Source organism: Solanum verrucosum, unplaced genomic scaffold (assembly GCF_900185275.1).
Source record: "Solanum verrucosum unplaced genomic scaffold, falcon-dt-bn FXZP01000126.1, whole genome shotgun sequence".
Taxonomy (NCBI): domain Eukaryota; kingdom Viridiplantae; phylum Streptophyta; class Magnoliopsida; order Solanales; family Solanaceae; genus Solanum; species Solanum verrucosum.
This window is the reverse complement of record NW_026020033.1, coordinates 695,857-720,171: the sequence shown is the minus strand read 5'-3', so window position 1 is coordinate 720,171 and position 24,315 is coordinate 695,857. Positions and strand designations below refer to the sequence as shown.

Below are 24,315 nucleotides of genomic sequence, written 5' to 3'. Positions count from 1 at the left end.
CTTATTTTTCTTATATCTTCCATCATCTTGATGCTTGGCACGTAAGGCTCCTTCAATAGTTTCTTCTTGTCTCATAACACGTCGTTGCTCTTGTGCTTGAAAGACTCTTAAGATCTCTGTTAGTGTAATACTGGACAAGCCCTTAGAATTTTCTAAGGTTGTAATGGTCGCCTCAAATCTTTCAGTTACCGTTACAAGGATTTTCTCAACAATCCTTGAATCATTAAAAGTGGAACCCAACAATCTGTCGTGATTGGCTATGTTAAGAAGTCGGTCAGTGTATTCCTTTATGGTTTCACTATCCTTCATCCTTAACAGCTCAAACTCACGTACCAAATTCAACACTTGCATCCTTCAAATCCTTTCATCTCCTTCATACTCAGTCTTAAGATAATCCCTTGCCTCTTTTGCCAACTTTAGAGACATGGTACGAGTGAAGACATTGGATGAAACGACAACAAATAAACATGCCTTTGCCTTTGATTTCCTAATTTTCCTTTCCTGGTGATTTTTAATTTGTGCCATCGTGGGATTGTTTGGCAAGGGAGCAATGATGTATTCATCTTCTACAGCCAACCAGAGATCCAAAGCTTCCAGATATGCCTGCATTTTAACAACGCAGATTCGATAACTTTTTTCACCAAAAGTTGGTGGTGCCATTGAAGAAAAACATGCTTCTCCGTTCATGGTATTCACGAAATCTGATTGGCGCGCTCACACACATCCCTTAAGAAATAACACTCTAATACTAATTGAAGGTTTTAAAAAACTGTTTGAGCTAAATAACACAAAGGGAAATCAAAGACTGTGCCTGAAACAAAAAAGACGAGAGAGAGAGAAAAAAAGAATAGAAGCAGAAGAACACTTTTATTAATGCTTTAGATTAGATATATAAGAGCCTAGAATGAAAAGTAAAAAATAATAACACAGGATCTAGCAGTTCACTAAACAACTCCTAAATAATAGAAACCCATGACTAACAACAAGTCTTACTTAAAACAAAGGCAGTAAAATTAAATTTACTGTAGTTCAAAAGAAGATTCCTAACAAGTTTTGTTTTTGTTGCTGACAAATTTGATGAATGATCCCGCATTTCTCTTTTGTATGCCCTTGAATTTTGCAATGGACGCAAAATTCAGGGATATTTTCGTACTCAATCTTCTGATTGAAGGCTTCCATTTGTCCTTCCGAGCTCATTATTGTCACTTGGATTTCAGTAATCAAAGGTTTCATGAGGTATATTTCCACCCTCATCTTGGCCATTGTGGGTCTCGTCTTTGATAGAGTTGCTTTGTCCATGACAATGGGGGTGCCTATTGGTTCTACAATTGTACATAAAGCTGCCCATTCATAGTACTGCCACGGGACGTCTGGTAAATTGATCCACAATACTGAAGCTAAAGTCATCTCTTAGTTTGGTTTGAAATTTTCCGTCCATATTTGGATTTTCATTGAATGATGTCCACTTAACTGAATTAAGTTGTAGGAAGCAATAGTGTTGTAGTCTTCTTAACTTTCAGCATAAATGAAAACGTGTTTCCCATCTTTTGCCCCAATTATCACATGGCCTTTAGTTGATACAATTTTTGTGTAATGACCTAGGGGTACACCCTAGATGTAACATGGCGTATAGAACCTCGAAGGACTCCATACAAACAATTAGCTCTCATAATATAGGAAATAGAACAATAAGAGTAAAACGACATTTCAAGGTCCAAACATTTTATAAAGGAAAATCTGAAGTCTAGACATCTTGTCTCATCATAGCCAAATACAATAGAATGAAATTGGGCCTAGCCCATACATCATGTCCAAAAGAGAAATACATGAAAGAAACTGAATATAACAAAACTCCATCCTCGAAGCATGAGGACTCACCAAAGCTCAGGAATCTCGAAATCAACACTAGCCACGAAACTGATGACCCTGACTGTTAGACCCTACATTTGGGGACAATGTAGGCAAGAGTATGCGTTAGTTGAAAACAATGTACCAAGTATGATAGCTATGCATAAAACATTTAAAACATGCAAAAAGGGACATTTCATTTCATGACATGCAATTGACCAAGCTAAAACATGATATAAAAGAAGTTAGAAAACATACTTCATAAAACATGGTCAATGCAAGCTAACATCATCTTTAAAGCCTTTGAGCTCATATGAGATATTTCTTGAAGTAACCCTAGTTCATTATTCATATTGTTGTGGGAAATGAGCCTTAACCGACATAGAGACCATGTGAGCTATAACATGATCCCCGGTGTCTCCCACACCGAAAAAAATTGTCCTACTTGCTAAGGTAAGGACCATGAACTTCTAGCTTAAGTGGTTCCACTAGCTAATCATCCTATGGGGGCACATAGTTACTGGATAATGAGATTGTTACTAGAAATCGGGCCTCTACTCGGGAGAGCTTCTATCTCAAGAGATTGCTTCTAGAAACCCAACCTCTACTACATGAGAGTTTCCATCTCACTTCAATATCCACTCGGTGCTAAGCATAATTCCCACGGAATAATCATTTCTTACTTGTTCTTATCACTCATGGAAGGGCATATCATCTCGCCGATCCAAGCTAAGTTTTATTAGGATAGCTCCTAGTCGTTGATTCAATTAGGTGAGAAAACCTTTCAACCTTAGAATCCTTATTATGTGAGAAAACCTTTCACATCATGGTTGTATGTGTTTATTAGAATATTCTTTCAACAACACAACAAAATCATCATCATTGATACTTTACTCTCAAAGCATCCTTAAAACATTTGCATAGATTTCATAAGAAAATACATAAGTCCATATTTTACCTCTTAAGGTTCAAAACCCACTTTCAATCCTCAATACTTAGCAAACATGGGTTAGATATGGATTTCATCATAAATTTATGTAAAACTAGCAATACATGCTTAATTTCATAAAACTCTTGCTTTATACTAAAAATCCCACATCACATGATCTTAGCTTGAAAACATGGGGATTACATGGGTTCATGGGGAAATCATCATAAAATCATAGTATTTCATCAATTCATGCATAAGAGATCATAATTCAATCATTTAAATAAATAATGAAAAGAACCCATGACAGTTGAAGAAAACCCTAACTCAATTCGGGAATTCTACCTTTTGAAATGGAGGAATTTAGGAATTCCATGGATGGAAGGAATCCATGGATGAAAATTATCATATCTCAAGTCCAAATTCTAGCCTTCAATGGATGAATTGAGAGTTGAATTGAAACCCTAGATGAATCCTTTTTCTTCTTCAAGTTTCTATAAAGAGAATTATTTGATAGTTCTTCTTTTTGGTGAGTTTGGAGAGAATGATTTCTATTGGGAAATTTCGGGGTAAAATCCTTGTATAGGGGTCCTAGACATAGGCAAACTGACGTAGTATAGGAGTTAATTAATTAGAAAAAGACCCAACTAACCTTGAAAATAACTACCAGCCCTTGACCACGGATCATGGCCGACGGACCGTGGACTGACCGACGGTCCATCCTTCACGGCCGTCGTTCATGGTTTGGGAGTTGATTTTGGGCCAGTGAACCACGAACCCCTTAACCATGGACCGTGGTCTGACCGACGGTCTGTTGGTCAGGCCGTGGTCCTAAGCCTCTAAGTGACCTTATTGGTGACCAGGCCACGGACCACACTACAGTCTGTGGTTCTACCCACCGACCGTGGTTGGCCTCCGTAGTTGGCACCTGTAGCTTCCTAAATTTTTCCTTATTCCCTTTTTCGAATACGGGGTGTTACAATATCTTCCCCTTGGGCTCATTTGTCCTCAAATGAGATTCAAACTGGTTCTAAAAGATTTGGATAGGAACTAACAACCCAACCTACTTATGCAACTTCATCTAAATGCATATAACCAAGGAGGAACTATCGACTCCAAGCTAGGACGATATCAACACATCATAGGAGGGGTGATACTAAGTCTAAAACCCGTTATTCATGAAATGCGCAAATTCAAGGAGGACACATGAATTCCAAGCTAAACATACTCAAGCATCATAAGGAAGTAGGAACTACATCTAGCAACCCAATATGCATGAAATTTCAAAATTTTCTCATGTTCAAGGAGGAACTCCCTTCTCCCAGCTAAAAACATGCTCAACACAATCTCATGGAGACAATATGCAATTCATTCTCAAAAAGCATAGTTAAAGCATGTTCATCAATTCATCTCATGAAGTCTATAGGCAACTCATACTCAATGCACAACACGAGGAAAATCAAACAAATTGACTAATTTTCTCAAAACATAACTTTTTATGAACATGCATAAATAAGGAAATCATGGAAAATACATATAGCACATGAGTCCAAAACAAGGAACAAATCATGAGGAACTCATTACCTAAAGCTAGAGTAAGAGTAGAAGGAAAAAGATGAGGATATCAGGACATCATATCGGCCTCGACCTCCCAAGTGGCACCCTCAACTAAATGATTCCTCCATAACACTTTCACGGGATCAACATCCTTGTTTCTCAACTTCTTGACTTGCCAGTCTAAAATCTCAACCGGGACCTCTTCATAAGAAAGATTTTCTTTAACTTCCAAACTCTTTAGGGACTATAGATATCGGATCACCAACACATTTCATCAACATAGAGACATAGAAAACCAGATGCATCGATGCCAACTCATTTTGCAAATCAAGCTCATAAGAAACCTTACCAACATGTCTCAAAATTTGGTATGGGATTACAAAATGGGGACTAAGCTTCCCTCTCTTACCAAACCTCATTACACCCTTCATGGGTGAGATTTTCAAGTAAACTCAATCATGAACATCAAACTCAACCTCTTTTCTTATAACATCGGCAAATGACTTTTGTCGACATTGAGCCGTTCTCAACCTTTCTCTAATAAGCTGAATCTTCCCTATTGCTTCATGTACCAATTCAGAACCTATTAGGGCAACTTCACCCACCTCAAACCATGCTATAAGAGATCTACGCCTCCTACCATATAGTGCCTCAAATATAGCCATATCAATACTCGAGTGATAGATATTATTATAAGCAAACTCAATCAATGGCAAATGGTCATCCTAATTACCCTTAAAATCAATCACACAAGCTCTCAACATATCTTCCAAGGTTTGGATAGTACGCTCCGCTTGCCCATCGTTTTGGAGATGAAAAGTTGTGCTAAGCTTAACTTTAGTACCAAGACCCTTTTGGAATGACTTTCAAAATTGAAGTGAATTGGGTACCACGATCGGAATTAATGGACAAGGGCACTCCATGCAACCTTACCGTTTCTCTCAAGTACAACTTAGCATAATCTTCCGCCGAATAAGAAACCTTAATGGGAATAAAATGAGCTGATTTCTTTATCCGATCTACTACAACCTAAATTGAGTCATGTTGTTGCCGAGTGCGAGGCAACCCAACAATAAATTCCATTTTCAGATCTTCCCACTTCCAAGTAGGAATACCAATGTGTTGGGATAAACCTCCCAATTTATGATGCTCAACCTTCAGTTGTTGACAATTAGGACATTTAGCCACAAATCCCGCAATATCTTTTTTCATCCCACTCTACCAATAGGTCTCTCGCAAGTCACGGTACATCTTGGTGGCTCCCGGGTGAATAGAATATCGAGAACTATGGGCTTTCTACAAGATTTGTTCCCTTAAGTCATCAATATTAGGATCACATAAATGACCTTGATACCTAAGCACACCATCTCCCCCTTGGGAGAAAGCCTCAATGGACTTTTTAAGCATCGCCTCTTTCAATTCAACCAATATTGGATCAAGACCTTGCTTAGCTTTTACATTCGCCACAAAAGACGATTCAGAACCATTATGATCCATAACACCACCCCTTGGTGTAATCCACTAACTGAACACCCAATCGGGCCAATCTATGCACATCTAAAACCAATTCTTTTTTATCATCCTCCATATGAGCAACACTACCCATAGATAATCGACTAAGAGCATCCACCACCACATTTGCTTTACCAGGGTGATAAAGGACACTCATGTCATAATCTTTGAATAAATCAAGCCACCTTCTTTGGCGAAGATTCAAATCCTTCTGATTAAACACATATTGTAAACTCTTATGGTCGGTAAACACATCAACATGAACACCATACAAATAGTGTCTCCAAATCTTCAAGGCAAAAACAACCGCCGCTTATTCAAGGTCATGGGTAAGATAATTCTTCTCATGGATCTTAAGTTTCCTTGAGGCATAGGCAATAACTTTACCGTTTTGCATAAGCACAAATCCCAACCCGATTCTAGAGGCATCACAATACACCACAAAACCATTTGTACCATCCAGTAAGGTCAACACCGGAGCAGAAGTAAGTTTTTCTTTCAACTCTTGAAAATTCTTCTCACAAGCTTTGGACCATAAGAACTTATCATTCTTTTGAGTCAAAGCCGTCAAAGGAGAGGCATAGAAGAAAATCCTATATAGTAATCGACCAAACCCAAGAACTTCTAATATCCAAAGGAGATAGAGGTCTAGGCCAACTCTTGACCACATACGTCTTATTAGGATCTACCTCAATACCCTTACTTGAAATGATATGACCAAGGAAAGCTACAGACCTTAACCAAAATGCATATTTTCTAAACTTTGCAAAAGTTGTTGGTCCATAAGAATTTGCAACACAATCCTCAAATGATCAATGTGCTCATTCTCATTCCTTGAGTAAATCAATATGTCATCAATGAACACAATCACAAACATGTCAAGGTATTGTCCAAACACCCTATTAATCAAATCCATAAACTCCACCGGAGCATTAGTCAACCCAAATGACATTACCAAAAACTTATAATGACCATATCAAATTCAAAAATCTGTCTTCAGAATGGCATCTTCTTTCACCCTCAATTGGTGATAACCTGACCAAAGGTCAGTCTTAGAGAAGTAACTTGCCCCTTGAAGTTGGTCAAATAAATCATCTATCCTTGGAAGAGGATACTTATTCTTAATAGTCACCTTGTTCAACTGACGATAGTCAATACACATATGAAGAGAACCATCCTTCTTTCTAACAAACACAACTGGAGTACCTCATGGAGAGATACTCGGTTGGATGAAACCCTTATCCAACAAATCTCAAAATTTCTCGTTCAATTCCTTAAGTTCCGCTGGATCCATTCTATACAGAGGAATAGAGATAGGTTGTGTATCTGGGAGAAGGTCAATACCGAAGTCTATTTCCCTCTCGGGAGGAATATCAGGAAAATCATCTGGGAATACTTCTAGAAACTCATTAACAATGGGGACCGACTCAAGAGTAGGGGTTTCAGAATCTACATCCCTCACCCTAACTAGACGGTACAAGCAACCCTTAGAGATCATCTTTCTAGCTTTAAGATAAGAGACAAACTGACCATTAAGCATAGAATTTCCCCCCTTCCACTCTAGGATAGGCTCATTTGGAAACTGAAACTTGACTACACGGGATCTATAATCAATAGAAGCATAACAAGAATGTAGCCAATTCATACCAAGGATAACATCAAAATCTAGCATATCAAGCTCTACCAAGTAAACAAGAGTAACTCTATGGGACAAGGAAATGGGACATCTTCTATAGACCCTCTTAGCCACAATAGAATCACGAACATGAGTAGAGACAGAAAAAGGTTCTAACAATACATCCAGAAGAACATCGACCCTCCTAGCCACATATGGTGTCACAAAAGACAAAGTAGTACCGGGATCAAGTAAAGCATAAACATCTAGTTGGAAAACTTTCAATATACCGATAACTACATCGGGAGAACCCTCTTGTTCACAAAGAGTCTGAAGTGCATCAAATCGGTTTTGCTTGGGAGCATTGGAACCCGCACCACTAGGGGTAGCTTGCTTGCCCTCTTTTGTTTTTGCCTTAAGCATTAGGAAATCCCTCATCTTATGACCACTCTTACCACAACTGAAGCAACCATCTATATAGGCTAGACACTTACCCTCGTGCTTCCTTCCACCCTTAGTACAAGTAGACGTAGGCAATGAAGATCCACTACCATCACCTCCTTGAGGCTTAGGGTTAGACACCCTATCTTTGCTAAACTTAGGAGGAGCATTGGAGGAACCTTGACCAGAAAACGTTTGTCGAAATCTAGAACGACCATGTCCATCGGTGTAACACCTCAAAACCTACCTTAGACACTTCAGCAGAAAATGGAGTGAACCAAAAAAATTTTGTGAAACACGAAGCCCTTCACGGGCCGATGATCACCACATGAGCCGTGGAAGGGCTCGTAGAGAAAGGGAAAAACCACCAGGGATCAGGCATCAAACCATGGATCTCTACGGGCCGTGGTCTCGATGACGGACCGTGGATGGGTCCGTCGTCCTAAGATAGCAGACCCCCAACCCAAGTGAAGAACCACGGTGGCCTTCACGATATGTGGTCCTTCACACGGTCCATGAAGTGGACCGTGGATGGGGGTGCCCTGAACCAGTAGACACTGGCCAAGAACGATGACCCACTTGAAGGGCCGTGGTCCCTTTGACGGTCCATCAGTGGCGCCGTGGGAGGGCCTAGTCAGCTTTTAAGTCAGGGTCATTTTGGTATTTTCTCCTATGCATTGGACATTTAAACTACGTCGTTTTACTCAGATTAAGCCTAATAATCTATTCAGAACCTACCCAAAACCCTTACTCTTCAAAATCATTGAAATTAGAGAAAAAAGAAGGGGAAAGTCAACTATCCCTATCAATAACACGCAATAGGTTTTTCAAGTTTCAACCCCGAAATCTAAGGATTTCTATATGAATTTCGTCACCAGGTATGTTGGATTTCACTAGTGGGTTCCTTTCATCCACTAGGTCCCTAGAATTCAGTCAGATCCTTGATTCTCCATATCTTGTTTAGACATAGGGTTTCAAAAACCTTAGATAATTGTTGTGATTTAGCTGTTGTAGTATCTTAAATCGAATTAGCTTGTTTCTTGAAAGCTTACTTAGTTCCTTGCATGAAACTCAGAACCCTAGTTGTATAAATTCTTTTAGTTCATGAATTATACTTGCTAGGTCAGTTAAAAAGATAATCATGCTCCAGATTTCGAATGTCACATTGCCAGTACATAAATGTTGCATTCTCAGTTAGCATGTCAGTATTTTGAGCTATTCAGTATTTTAGTTACATTTCAATTGTATACATATTTAGTTGGGAGTAAACTTAGCACCGAGTTGGACGAGGGTTCAACATATCCTCATAGTCCCAGAACTATGTGCCCCCATACTATTATAAGTCCCTTCTATTGGGCATCAGATTTAGTGATCACGCCAGTCATGCCTTTATACCCCTGGAAAGGTATATTGGGTCCTCTCGATGGGGCGTATACATCGGACTCCACGTTTAGCTCACGTGGTTTTATGTCGGTTAATAGTAGCTCCCATAGTCAGACTCTAGTACATTTGACTAGGTTTTCAGGTTATACTTCAGTATTCAGTCTCAGCATGTTCTGTTATATCATTGCTCAGTTATGCTTTGTTCAACCTATATATTTTGTTCAACTATTATCTATATCCTGCATGCTCAGTACATTCCAAGTACTAACACATACTTTGTGCTACATCCTTTCATGATGTAGGCTCAGGTACTTAGCATCCAGATCACGCTTAGATCAATTCTCGATTTGCATTCAGCTGCTTCAGTGATGAGTCCTCATACTTTGAGGACAACATACATGCTTTGTATTTTTAGTCTTTTATTCCATTTTCAGTTTTGTTAGAGTTAGCTGGGAGCATGTCCCAGAAACTTAACTCAGATAGAGGCTTCTCAGACACAGTATTAGATTCAGCTTTATTTATCAAGTGGTTGTTCAATTATCACTAATCTCTTAGTATGTTTTATATAATTAGACTAGTGGGTTTTCCCCAGATTCAGTTATGCATTGTTTTAGCTTCCGCATAGTACTTGTTTTATTCAATAACTTTTATAGTATTCTTATGATATGCCAGACACAGGGTTAGCTTGGGGTCACTCGTGATCTTAGGTCTCGTATTACCTCAGACCTTGCATGAGAAAAATTACCATCACCGGTCTTAGCTCTCTTTGCCTCCCTAGAATTTTCATTGAGCTTTTGCTCCTCAATCTGTTTTGCATGAATCATGAGACGAGAGATGTCCATGTCATTAATGAGCATGGTGGTACGACACTCTTTGACCACCATTTCTGACACACCCGACATGAACTTACTCATCCTTGCCCTAGAATCGGCAACCATTTTTGGAGCATACTTCAACAATTGAGTGAACTTTTTAGCATATTCCCTTATACTCATACTTCCTTGACGAAGTTTGATGAACTCAAGCACCTTTGTTCCTCTCATCTCAAGGGGAAAGAACCTATCAAGAAAATCAGCCTTAAACTTCTCCCAATCAAGAGGACCCACATCTTCTGGTCTCTCAACTTTCCATTGGTTGTACCACACTTGAGCAACACCTTTCAATTGATAAACGGCCAACTCCACCTTTTCCACTGGCGTCACTCCCATGATCATCAAAACCTTATAGACCTCATCAATAAACTCTTGAGGATAGTTCTCAACCTTAGAACCATGAAACTCCAGACGATTCATCCTTGTGAAGTCCCTCACTCTTGAAGCCGTCGTACCCACATTTGGGTTCTCGAGAACTGCAACCTCCCTATTTGCTTGGGACGTCATGGCTTGAGCCAACACTTGAAAAGCCGCCCTAACCTCTGCATTTGTAACTTGTTCGGCCAAAGGATCAACCGAAACTTGAGGAGGAGCTTGGGGAGGAGATTTTTGTTTCGCATTCTCCCTCACATTCCTTCTAGCATAAGCTTTTCGCATAGACATATCATGTAGAGCATTGGGTAAGGATTAGGAGAGAGACTTTATAGAGTTAAACTCTATGGCATGACTTTAGAGTAATGATAGAAGTGAAGTTTCCTAATCATCTTTCAGCCTCTCATTCATAAATGTGGTGCGTTTTACACTCATGAACAAGACTCTACTAGATGTGGCTTATGAGACATTCTAGGACCATTTTAAACCTTGTGCTCTGATACCAAGTTTGTCACGACCCAGGGGTACACCCTAGATGTAACATGTCGTATAGTGCCTCGAAGGACTCCATACAAGACACTTAGCTCTCATAACATAAGAAATAGAACAATAAGAGTAAAACAACATTTCAAAGTCCAAACATTTTATAAAAGAAAAGCGAAAGTCTAGACATCTTGTCTCGTCATAGCCATCTAATATAATATAATGAAATTGGGTCTGGCTCATACATCATGTCCAAAAGAGAAATACATGAAAGAAAGTGAATACAATAAAGCTCCATCCTCGAATCATGAGGACTCACAAAAGCTTGGGAATCTCGAAATCAACATTAGCCACGAAACTGATGATCCTGACTATCAGACCCAACATTTGGGGAAAATGTAGGCAAGAATACACGTTAGTACAAAACAATGGACCAAGTATGATAGCTATGCATAAACATTTAAAACATGCAAAAAGGGACATTTCATTTCATGACATGTAATTGACCAAACTAAAACATGATATAAAAGAAGTTAGAAAACATACTTCATAAAACATGGTCAATGCAAACTAACATCATCTTTAAAGCCTTTGAACTCATATGAGATACTTTTGGAAGTAACATTAGTACATTATTCATATTATTGTGGGAAATGAGCCTTAACCGACATAGAGACCATGTGAGCTATAACATGATCCCCGGTGTCTCCCACACCGAAAAGGGTTGTCTTACTTGCCAAGGTAAGGACCATGAACTCTAACTTAAGTGGATCCACTAGCTAATCATCCTATGGGGGCACATAGTTATGGGATAAGGAGATTGCTACTAGAAACCTAGCCTCTACTAGGAAGAGCTTCCATCTCAAGAGATTGCTTCTAAAAACCCGGCCTTTACTATGTGAGAGTTACCATCTCACTTCAATATCCACTAGGTGTTAGCCATAATTTCCACAGAATAGTCATTTCTCACTTGTTCTTATCATTCATGGAAGGGCATATTATCTCACCGATCCAAGCTAAGTTTCATTAGGATAGCTCCTTGTCTTTGATTCAATTAGGTGAGAAAACCTTTCAACCTTAGAATTCTTATTATATGAGAAAACTTTTCAAATCATGGTTGTATGTGTTTATGAGAATATCCTTTCAACAATCAACAACAACATCATCATTGATACTTTACTCTCAAAGCATCATTAAAACATTTGCATAGATTTCATAAGAAAATACATAAGTCCATATTTTACCTCTTAAGGTTCAAAACCCACTTTCAATCATCAATACTTAGTAAACATGTGTTAGATATGGATTTCATCATAAATCATGTAAAGCTAGCAATACATACTTAATTTCATAAAAACTCTTGCTTTATACTAAAAATCCCACATCATGTGATCATAACTTGAAAACAATGGGATTACATGGGTTCATGGGGGAAATCATCATAAAAGCATAGTTTCATCAATTAATGAAGAAAAGATCATAATTCAATCATTTAAATCAATAATGAAAAGAACCCGTGATAATTGAAGAAAACCCTAACTCAATTGGGGAATTCTACCTTTTGAAATAGAGCAATTTGGGAACTCCATGGATGGAAGGAATCCATGGATGAAAACTATCATACCTCAAGTCCAAATGCTAGCCATCAATGGAGGAATTAATAGTTGACTTGAATCCCTAGATGAATCCTTCTTCTTCTTACAGATTCTATAGAGAGAATTATTTGAGAATTCTTCTTTATGGTGAGTTTGGAGAGAAAGATTTCTATTGGGAAATTTGGAGGTAAAATCCTTATATAAGGGTCCTAGACATAAGAAATATAACGTAGTATAGGATTTAATTAATTAGGAAAAGACCCAACTAACCCTGAAAATAACTGCTAGCCCACGATCAACGGATCGTGGACTGACCGACGGTCCATCCTGCACGACCGTCGTTCATGGTTTGGGAGTTGATTTTAAGCTAGTGAAACACGGACCCCCTAACCACGGACCATGGTTTGACTGACGGTATGTTGGTCAGGCCGTGGTCCTAAGCCTCTAATTGACCTTGCTAGTGACTAGACCACGGACCACACTATGGTCCGTGGTTCTACCCAAGGGTCGTGGTTGGCCTTTGTGGCTGGCACCTGCAGCTTCCTGAATTTTGCCTTATTTTCCTTTTTCAATTATGGGGTGTTACATTTTGCGAGATCTGCCCTAATTTTATCAATTTGTGTGCGATTTTGCTCGAATTTCCCTACCAGAGTCCATTTGCAAGTATCGGCTAAGAGGTCATGTTCTTCCTTGGTAAAGCTAACAACATATTTTCCATTAGTTATTTCATGTTTCCTTGATTGATTCAGATTCTGCCTTTGATGAAGTTCTGGGATCGAAAACCCAAAGCGCTCTTGTAGCTCGATTGATCATCGAAGTTGGTTTGTCCCTGGTTATTGGTACTCATGTTGTAGTTGTTTAAGATTTGGGAGTTTATGGCTAGAAGGGGAAAAACGATCGGATCTGGTGGGTCTGGGGTCTGGCGGTCTTTGGCCCAAGGAGGTCGATGGCAAGTCTCATGTGTGAGCTTCCCTTTGACTAGCCATTATCGGCGAATAATTTCCGTTGCTGTAATTGGACTTAGTGTTTTTAGAGGGAGAGTTTTACTGATCACAAATATTGAAAACAAGCATTTCTCCTAGAAATTGGGTGTTGCTATTTAATTCAACTCTCTAGTTGTTCCTAGGAAAGCAAAAATATTAATAGTCTGGTCAATTCACAGTGTCCCGATTCTATTAAAATGGTTCTATTGATCTCAGACATCAATTCAAAGGGAATGGATGAAGAGTTAAGCAATATTTGGGAGTACCCGAAGCCATGATTGGTATGATTTATCTTGAGGAACCTTGGATGTAAGGAATTATCTCATGCCATAACATTAAATAAAGTGCTTCTTGGGAGGCAACAAAAGTACTTAACTTCTTTTCATTTTTAATTTCTTTGTTTTATTTGTTTTGCTAAATGTTTTTCGAAGATTCTTCCAGCAAAAAAAAAAGGTTTCTGCATGTGAAGAATCATTCAATGTAGCCTCAACGCTAGCACAAATTAGTATAACCCACAAATCCGTAGTGTACCTACAGAAGAAATGCAAAATAACAAGGGATTATTTTGAATCTAAAGTGAAAGATATATAAAAGATCAATTTGGTTCATTTCGCTGCGACATCCTTTGGAACTACAAGGGAAATTTTATTGAAATACCTACTCCATTACATGTTTATAACGAAAAATGACAGAAATACATATTTAACTAATTTAAATACTGGAGTTTGGTTGGTCTTGTTTAATTTCTTGTGAATAGTGATAATTTCTAGGAACAAGGCACAAATGGTTTTTCATATGCGGAGTAATTCCAGGCAAACCATCAGTGTCAATGTCTTCTCTTTTCATCCCACGAAGCAACTCCCAATCAAAAGCGTAAAGAAGATTAGAGAGTACAAGTTCCACATTTTCCACACCAAGTGCAATAGCCGGACATCCTCTTCTACCTGCTCTAAATGGAATCAACTAAAAATCTTGGCCTTTAAAATCAATATTATCATTATTCAAGAACCTCTCAGGTATAAATTCTTTTGAATTTTTCCATATTTCAGGATCCCTTAGCTTCCAATTGCCCAAGTGTTAACATATACTATAGTTTTTGGTTTAATTTCATATCCATCTAGTATGGAACTTTGTCTCTCTTGGTAGTAACAATGGAGCCGGTGTATACAATCTGAATGTCTCTTTTATCACTGCTTTGAAATATTGAAGCTTTTGGACATTATCCTCATTCACTATGGACTTTTTTCCAACCGATTCTCTAATTTCTGCTTGAACTGTCTTCATGGCATTCGGGTTTGCTATCAAGGCTGCCATTGCCCAAATTATTGTAGATGCGGTAGTGTCTGTTCCAGCAACTAGCATATTCTACAAGGGAAAATGGGAGGATACAAACTTAGCCACAAAATATATCTTCATGTATTCAAAAACTTTAAATTTCTCATTTATCTTTATTCAAATATTTTTCTAACCAACTAATCATGAAATGATGTGACATGTGTAATGTCACAAATTTACAAGGCACTTTTGAATATTTGACAAAATCCTTCTTCATATTATGATCATGCCAAAAACATAACAATGGAAAAATCTTAGCCACGTGACGAAATATTAACACCAAGCCAATGAAAGGCTTACTGTTTAGCTATGTGTAAGCAATCGATGTGAGCAAGTATATATTTATCAGTACCTCCATATAAAATAGATACAAATGGAGTAGTTCATTACCATGATTATAGCCTTTATGTTGTCCAAAGTAAGAACAATTGGAGTTGATTTCTCTTTCTTCAATTGGAGCAAAAGATCAATAATATCTTCTTCCATGGATTTTGGCCTATTGGGATTGAGATGTTTCTCAATGAGTCCTTCGTAAAACTCATCCAAATCCTTAAAATTCTTCTCAAGTCTACTTGTTTTTCCGAAGAGTTTATCAATCCATCCTAAGAGAGGAAAATAATCAGAGACAAAAAAGGCTGTCAACATTTCTTGAGTCACTTTTAAAAGTTCATTAAAATTTCTCATTTCGTGTGTTTCTTCATCATACCTAATACCAAAAGCAACTCTACAAATAATTGTAGTTGTTAGTGAAATCATTATACTACTTAAATTGGTAATTCGGGAAGTTACACCTTGTTGAGATATTTCCTTGATCATTCTTGATACTTCATCTTCATGAATTGGAATAAAAGATTGAACTTTTTTTAGACTAAATAAATGACCAACACATATTTTTCGAAGCTCTTTCCAATGGTCATTGTAAGGTGACGTAGCAATATCTTGATTATTGTAAGACAATTTTTGTTGTCCCAGAATGGAAGCTAAATCTTGTGTCTTCATTACTTTTTTTGCTAATTTTGTTGAAGAAACTACAATTATTGGAGTAGAACCAAGTTTCAATGAGTACTTTTCCATATTTCTTGGAAAGTTTCCAAAAATAGATATGAGGGGGTTAAACTATCAAATTGATGCAAATATCCAATGAATGGCAACCTTAAAAGACCTGGTGGCAGGATGTTTTTTTCTTTCTTTTTTACTTTTGGAAGAAGAAAACTGAGAATAATGATGATAACAAATGGAAAGAGCATATTGTTTTTTTTTTTTTTTTTTGGCAAAGTCACTTGAAATGTCTTGTATTAAAATTTTCTGATGTTTCTTTCATTTATAATTAACAAGTAAGGGTGTGTTTGGCACGAAGGAAAATGGATTTTCATGGAAAATACTATCCTTGTCATATTTTGTCTTCTTGTATTATTTCATTATTATCGAGGTGGATTCAAAATTTAAAATTTATGAATTATTTTTTTAGTGATCTCAGGATCGTTTGGTAGAGCATATAAAAATAATACCCAATAGAGTGTATTAGTAATGCAAGCAGTATTAGTTATGCATAGATTATTTTTCATGCATTGTTTGGTTTGGTGTATTAAAAATAGTAGGCATTGTATAAAAATATTTATTTACAAAAGTATCCTTCACAATTATGGTGGAAAAAATGTAAAAGTACTTTTGATGGGTAATTGAGTCTTTAACCATATTAATGCATGTATTAAATCATTTGCATTACTAATACCTAGAAATCTATGGTATTAGTAATACACTCCTCAATACACAATAGAGTGTATTACTAATGCAAACATTAGTTATACATAGCATGAAAAAATGCACCAAACAAGGGATTACTAATACATATAATTAATGCATACATTAATTTTGCTAATACACTCTACCAAACGACTTAGATTATGACACTCTACTATATACAGCTAGATCCACCCCCACCTTTCACTTAATCATCTTTACAAAACTTGTTAATTTCTCTCTCAAATCTCTGAAAACCACTTAATTTCTTTCACTTGCAACAAGAAATCTCCAAAACAAATCCAGATACTTAATTACATTGATATAAACTAATACCTACCTGGCATATAAGTCATGAAAATGAGTTTTATAGCATGTGTCAATATAGACAATGAGGACCAGTGGCAAATGCAGCTAGCCAACGGGTTCATCCGAATCTAGTTATATTTTGTACGAGGCATATTTTAGTATGTAAAAAATTACTAAAAATAAAAATTTTTAAAGTCAAATATCTATAAGAGATCAATTTGGTCATTTCTGCTAATTACTACTAGTAAATAGTAATCAAGATGGATCCTTCTACTTCTCAGCACAATACATACCAAAGGTTAGAGGCCCATAAGACAACTATTCCAACTACATGTCAATATTTCCAAATTCTGTGTTACACCTGCGAAATGCAGGTTTGCAGGCAGATCACTAAAGCACATTTTCATTTTTTTAACCTGCGTTGGACATTTGCAGGCAGATCACCACTTCTCATATGCAACTCGTCATTCAGGAGCAGGTGTTTCAATTTCATGCAAGTCCTTTTTAACTCTCTTGGGTTTGAATAACTCATGTGCCATGAAGGCATGGCTTGATTTCAGTCTAGGGTTGTGCCTCATTAAATATCGTCTATGTGAATAGTACATAATTGAATAAACTCCAAGGGCTTTCTTCATACTAAGGTTCTTTTCCAAAGAGTATATTTTTTGTCTTTTTTTTGTGTCGAATTGGGTTGGTATTTCCCTATGATAGATTGATAGGTGGCTTTCTTGGGGGAAAATTCCATGTTTTAGTTTATGTAGAGCATGTGTTATACTTCTCGCAAGTGAGACCCCCAAAAAAATTTACTGTCAAAGGATGATGAAAATGAGGGAAAAAGTATACTTGAGAGCAATTTGTTGTCATGGATCTTACACTTTTGGTTTGGCTTTGTGATTTACAAGCATGTGTTGATTAACTCGTTGTAGTTAGTCAAAAGACGTTCTGTTCAATTAATTTTGAGACTAGCTTGAGATCTAGTTGATTTTTGAATGCCTTGTGTGGTGAGACATTGAATAATTATTGTGTGGGCATATAGTGTAGAACTTTCCTCCAAATGTGATTCAAGGTGATATTCTAGATATTGCTTGGATTGGAGGGTTAACGTAGGTCCTCTTTGATTTATCACTTTACCCAAATTGTCTTTCCCTTAAAATTGATCTTAGTCAATCCTAATGAGCCTTAATTAATTTCTTTAGTCACTATGTTGTGCAACTTGACCGTTTTGATTCCTCTCTTTTGATACCCTTACATCCCTAATTCCTAGTGATGAAATTGTTGTTTGGGGGTAGAACAGAATAAAAATGTGGTGTAAGCAAAAGCCTATGTTTGGGGTGTGCACATCAAGGAACTAAAGAGAGTGAGCTAAAAAAATTGAGCACCATAAGCTTCTAGTGAAAAAAGCTTAGTGAACCTATGGAAGTATCACGACCTGAAACCTTGAGTCATGATGACTCCTATCATAACCCACCAGCAGTAGGTAAGTCAACCCATATCCCAAAACAACAAGTAGCAGGCATATCGGGTAGAATTAAAAATCAAAAGAAACATGAGGCATTTTAAAGGATAGACAACGGAAAAGAGAGCAACAACAATATAAGCAAATCCGTCATCTCTTCAAGCACAGGGAATTGCTCTTCCCCTTCCTTTTTCAACAATCCTTTCATATTACGATTCGCCTATAATAAGTTTTCTCAGAGATGGAACTTTCTTCTTGTAGGGAATACATAATGAACATCATACTTAGGGGTGTAAGAAATGACCCCAAATATAGGTAACACGTCCAACCCGCCCAAATTTTTGAGGGGTTGGGTTCACGGTAATTTGAATACGGTTCAATCTTAACTCTTTCAAGCCTTAACCCATTTAGAAAGAATCTTCAATTGACCCCAATTTTATCTCCAATTTCAACACATTTTAAGACTCTTTATTTATATTGATGTAATGTATGTTCCTATAATGAAGTTATGAATTACTATCTATTTTATATCTTCTAGGATTTATCTTTCCATTTGTCTTTTTTTTTTATAAATTTTCTTGAGTTGAAATTCAATTTGTGGTTATACAGTTAAATAACAATATATTAAAATCATTGAGATTAAGTGGGTCAAATTGGGCGGGTCATAACCCAACACGGGTTTTAGCCCATTTGAGCTCAACCCATTTGAACCCAACGTAACCTTGGGTGGATCATAACCCAACCCGATTTCTATTTAAAACCATTTTAATATCTCTAATTTTAACTCAGCCCTCCCATTTGACACCCTTAATCATCCTCTTCAACATACTCCGCAAACCGCATGGATAACAATAGACTTTCTAGACAAGGCAGCGCACCAAAGGGTGATAAGCAAGAGCAGTTTTCACAACCTCTAATTCTATCAGAGACAACATTTCTCAAAACTAAGTGATTCATCATCTCAGGGAAATGGAATCCTCTAAAGCCAATGATTGTTAAAGAATTCAGATTGGGGTGTGGTTTGAGGGCTTCAAGCACTTAACTTCTTCCTATTCATATCTATCCGGTTCGTTCCAAATCATGCTTAAAGATTGCAGATTCCCTTTTGCAAATAAATTGGCTTCTTTTGCATCCGTATGATTCTTCACTCTCTCAAGATGTGTGATTGGAATTGAGCCATATAGTTTTAGGTCTTGTAGTTCACCAAGTTTATAACCTTTTTTTCGAATTCCCACAGAAAATCTACTTAGAGTCTTAAGGCATGTCAAAAATCGTATCCTTGGTGGCATAGAAGTCAATTCATCGCAACCATGAATTAAAAGATTTTGGAGACTATAGTTGTTCGTTTTGGCAAACAACAAGGTGAATGGAAATATACTACTTATCAAGAGTCCGCAAATTTTGAAGCTTTCATAACTGCTTCGGAAGACTACGAATACTATTGCCAGCGAGGTACTTGTATCTTAAATCTCCAATGGAATATGGTAACTGCTCCAGTTCAGAGCTACTTAGCTTAAGTACTCTTAACGAGACAAATTTTTTCAACAGTGAAGGACTAGAGTAAAAAGACACCAATTCAATGAAATCAATAGACATGCTATGTGAGTAATCTCCTACATTTATTTTGTGGATATTGTTGCTTGATGCGCTTACCAAAAATAGAGATGTAGCCAAATCATGGATGAGATCATGCATCTTGAAATAAGTATTATCAGATTTAACTTCAATCTCTTGAAAAAAGAACCTCTAGCATAATTATTTCCATACTTCATCCTCTTGCTCAATGTTCCGTTTCAATAAAAGAAAGTTGTGTGTCATCCAGAGAGATTAGCTTTTCTTTATTCCTTTTGGTATCCTTTGGGAATATAGCACAATATGCAAGACATTGTCTCAAATCAAGTGGAAGATGATCATAACTCAGTCTCAAGACAGGCAAAATAGTACTTTCATCTTGAGGCAAATTAAAAATCTCAGTGTCTCTCACATGTTCCCATTCTTTTTTTTCTCTTGAAGCGCAAAATACCTCCAAGAGGCTTGGCCCCTAGAGGCACACTACCACATTTTTTCGCAATATCCACAAGGTTAGGATTAATTTCTTCGTGGTGTCCAAATGCACGTTGCATAAACAACAACCAACAATCTTCTTGTGACAAATTTGACAACCGGAATGGTTGCAAAGTTCCCATAATTAATCCAACCTTTTCAAGACGAGTTGTGGTTAGAACAGAAGCACCACTAGCTCCAACTTTCAAGACTTCTCTTAAATTATCCCACTTATCGTGATCGTCATTCCAAACAACATCTTAGACAAGCAAATTATTTTTTTCCATTTAGCACTTCCTAAAGCTTCATTTGAAGTGGACCCAAGCCCATGTCACCAAGTGACATACCTTCAATAAATTCTTCAAGTTCCTCTATCAACCTCTTCTCATTAAAATCTTCCGAGACGCAAATCCATAATTTGGGATGGAAATGCTCTCTGGTCATTGAAGATCATTTGGGCAAGAGTTGTCTGTCCTAGTCCCCCATACCAAGTATTGGGAGGACTAATAGTTGAGTAACTTTTTGGGTTAAAAACCAAAATTGAATGAATTTTTAAGAGAAAAGTTCATAGTCAAGTAGCAATATGTGATATTATCTCGAAAAGTGCTAGAGGATTTCCTAGATTTTCTCATTTAGGAAAGTGCACACACAAGTCAAGTAATTATTAAGTACTCGTGTACCAAATTCACACTGTTTTCATGGTCTAAACAACTCAATTTGTTTTTGTCATATTCAAATTGACGAAGATTAGACTTTCTTTTTTTCTTTTCCAAATCAAGGGAAAGGGTCTGATTCATACCCTTCGTTATAAAAGTGGCACATATATATCTTTACTGTTACCTAAAAGGTTCATATATCCTTTTTCCTCTAAGGGAAGTGAAAAAATCTATTTTAAATTTTTTATTAAAAACAATATTCATGTAGAGGTATACTTGATGGTCAAATTTCGTTTTCTTTCTACTAACTTGTAAAATTTAACATATATATATATATATATATATATATATATATATGTCCCAATTTTTTTTAATTGATACAAAAAAATAAATTACAATTTATACGAAAAAAGTAGTTTAAATTTTTTTCTTACTTTTTCTCTTTTTCTGTTCACATTTTTTTCCTCATATTTTTACACTAAAGAAAAATAAAATAAGAATAACAAATTCAAATATTGATAATTAAATAAGTTAAAAAATCATGTGTGAAAAGGATCATATATACCCCTACATGAATTTTCTGAAAATTAAAATCAAGAAAATTAATTTAAAATTAATTTTTTTTTTCACTTCTCTTAGATAATAGAGTATATGTGTGCCAATTATGTAATGATAGGGGTATATGTGAGTTATTCTTATACTGTAGGCATATATATGAGTCACTTTTATAATGAAAGGTAGTATATTAGTTCTAAATAACAAAGTTTAGGGCTATATCAGACCCTTTGTTATTTGATCAATAACACCATGAATGGTAGGTGGTTAGTCTAGAAACCAACTTGTTGATTGATCAAAAATTCTTAAGAGGTGTTTTTCCAATTTAAGTTACGGTATTGATTAAGGATTATTTTAATTTTTTCAGAGTCGCCACTTGGAATTGAGTTATGGTCTTCCAAGTCACATTTTCTTATTAATCCCTAATCAAAAGGAAATGACTATTTATTATGGTCTGCGAACTATAAATTTGGGTAAGAAATTTTGTTGACCGAGGGGAAGGTATTAGGCATCCCTCATGTCTCGTGGTTCTAGCACGGTATCAACTTAGACTATCTTAAATTAACTTTGGATAAATTGTGTTGCAGGCCATGATTTGCTCACATTTTTTATTGATCTCAACCTAGATGCGTAACTGCATTCTTGGTCTTGACATTTAGAGGCACAACTATCTTATTTGCATCACACTTAATAATTTTGTCTATAAGTCTCTACTTTAAATTAATGAAAGTTAATTATATTATTGGACAAGGTGTGCCACTGCATCCTTGAGTTTATTTTTTAATGTCTCAAAAAAGATGTGTAACCACATTCTTAATTGAAAAAAATATTTTTAACATGCCTAAAACTCACCTAGTATTAAAATAAAATATTTGTTCCTTATAAAGAAAATCAAATAATGTAATATATATCTAAACTTCTAGAATACAATTTAAAATTTTGGATCATTTTATATCTTTCTATTTTTATTTAATCTTAAAGTTGATGTCAAAATTAAGCATACACATATTTCAATTTTTTATTAATCCAACAAAATAATGACGATATAACACCCCAGATTCGAGAAAGGAAAAATTCCAGATTTTCAAAAGTTGCAGGTGCCACCGACGGAGGCCACCTACGGACCTTCAGTCGACTTACGGCCCGTCAGTCAACTTACGGCCCGTCAGTCAGCTCCGTCCATGGGTCAGTTGACTTTTAGTTTCAGACGCTAGATTTCAGCCTCTGACAGCCAAACGACGACTGACAGGACGGACCGTCAATTGACTTACGACCCGTCAGTCAGCTCCGTCAATGGGCTAGTCAACTTTTAGCTTAGGCGTAATAGGGTCTTTTCCTTACTATTTTATCCCTAGACTACTTCATTTTGGTCAATTTTATAGCCTATTATTCTAGTCAGATTTTTCCCTAAACCATTATCCTCTAGAATTCATCAAACTTAGAGCAAAAGAGGAGAAAAGAGGCGACCCAACCCCTCCAAGAGCGCAAGAAGTTTTCTTCAGTTCCAGCCCCAAAATCGAAGGACTTCTCCGTAGATTTCATCACTAGGTATGTAGGATTTCACTGGTGGATTCCTTTTATCCACTAGGTCCCTAGAATTCAGTCAGATTCTTGATCCTCTATATCATGTTTAGACCCAGGGTTTCTAGAACTTTAGCTAATTGTTGCGATTTAGCTATTATAGTATCCTAAATCTATTTATCATAGTTCTGTAACATTGTTGCTTAATCCTTGCATGAAATTCAGAACCCTAGTTGTGTAGATTCGTTTAGTTCATGAATTACATTTGCTAGGTCAGTTTAAACAGATATACATGCTCCAGTTAAGAATGTTTCATTGTCAATATTTAGATGTTGCATTCTCAGATTTGCAGGTCCGAACTTTGAGCTATCCAATATTCTAGTCATGTTGTTTATACACATTCCAGTTGGGAGTAGGCTTAGACCGAGTTGGACTATGGTCCAACATACCCTCATAGTCCCAGAATTACGTGCCCCCGTAGGTTTATAAGTCCTCTCTCATGCCTTTATACCCCTAGAAAGGTATATTATGTCCTCTAGATGGGGCGTATACATCGGACTCCACGTTTAGCTCACGTAGTTTTATGTTGGTTAGTAGTAGCTCCCACAATCTAACTCTAGTGCATTTGACCAGGTTTTCAGTTATATTACAGTTTTCAGTCTCAGTATGTTATGTACTTGGTCAATGCATTCAGTTTAATTCATTTCTATATATTTCAGTATATTCATCATGTTCATATTATATTATTGCTCAGTATGCTTTGTTCAGTTTATATGTTTGTTCAAATTTATCCTATCCTGCATGCGCAGTACCTTCCACGTATTGACACATACTCTGCGATACATCTTTTCGTGATGTAGGTTCAAGTCCTCAGCATTCAGATCACGCGTAGATCGGTTCCCAATCCATATTCAACATCTTCAGTGGTAATTCCTCATACTTCAAGGATGATAGACATGTTTTCAAATTTAGTCTTTCGTTTCAGTTTCAGTTTTGCTAGGTTAGCTGGGATATTTCCCAGCATCTCTAGTTAGTTAGAGGGTTTATTCAGATATAGTTAGATTCAACTTTAGTTTTGAGTTATAGTCCAGTATCATTAACTCTAATTCGA

At 36.7% G+C, this 24,315-nt stretch overlaps 1 protein-coding gene and 1 pseudogene across 1 annotated transcript; both read right to left on the bottom strand.

The window, feature by feature from the left end:
* Positions 1-354: 354 nt before the first annotated feature.
* LOC125821610 (6,7,8-trihydroxycoumarin synthase-like) lies at positions 355-15,569 on the bottom strand. Its single transcript, XM_049501027.1, has 6 exons — positions 15,315-15,569; positions 14,758-14,954; positions 14,408-14,538; positions 10,616-10,803; positions 10,004-10,090; positions 355-603 (listed from the first exon to the last, which is right to left on the bottom strand). The coding sequence occupies exons 1-6, from the start codon at positions 15,567-15,569 to the stop codon at positions 355-357; spliced, it is 1,107 nt and encodes a 368-aa protein (XP_049356984.1).
* A 2,960-nt stretch (positions 15,570-18,529) lies between these two features.
* On the bottom strand, positions 18,530-23,225 carry LOC125821609 (disease resistance protein RGA2-like; annotated as a pseudogene).
* Between the last annotated feature and the right edge of the window lie 1,090 nt (positions 23,226-24,315).

Coding starts and splice junctions, on each gene's coding strand:
- LOC125821610 (XM_049501027.1), bottom strand. CDS start 15,569: ATGTTGACAGCCTTTTTTGTCTCTGATTATTTTCCTCTCTTAGGATGG. Junction 10,804..14,407: donor AGAAGACATTGACACTGATG/GTTTGCCTGGAA, acceptor CTATGCGAAAAG/CTTATGCTAGAAGGAATGTG. Junction 604..10,003: donor TTTCTCATGCAAGGTCTGAG/GTAATACGAGAC, acceptor GTTAAAATGCAG/GCATATCTGGAAGCTTTGGA.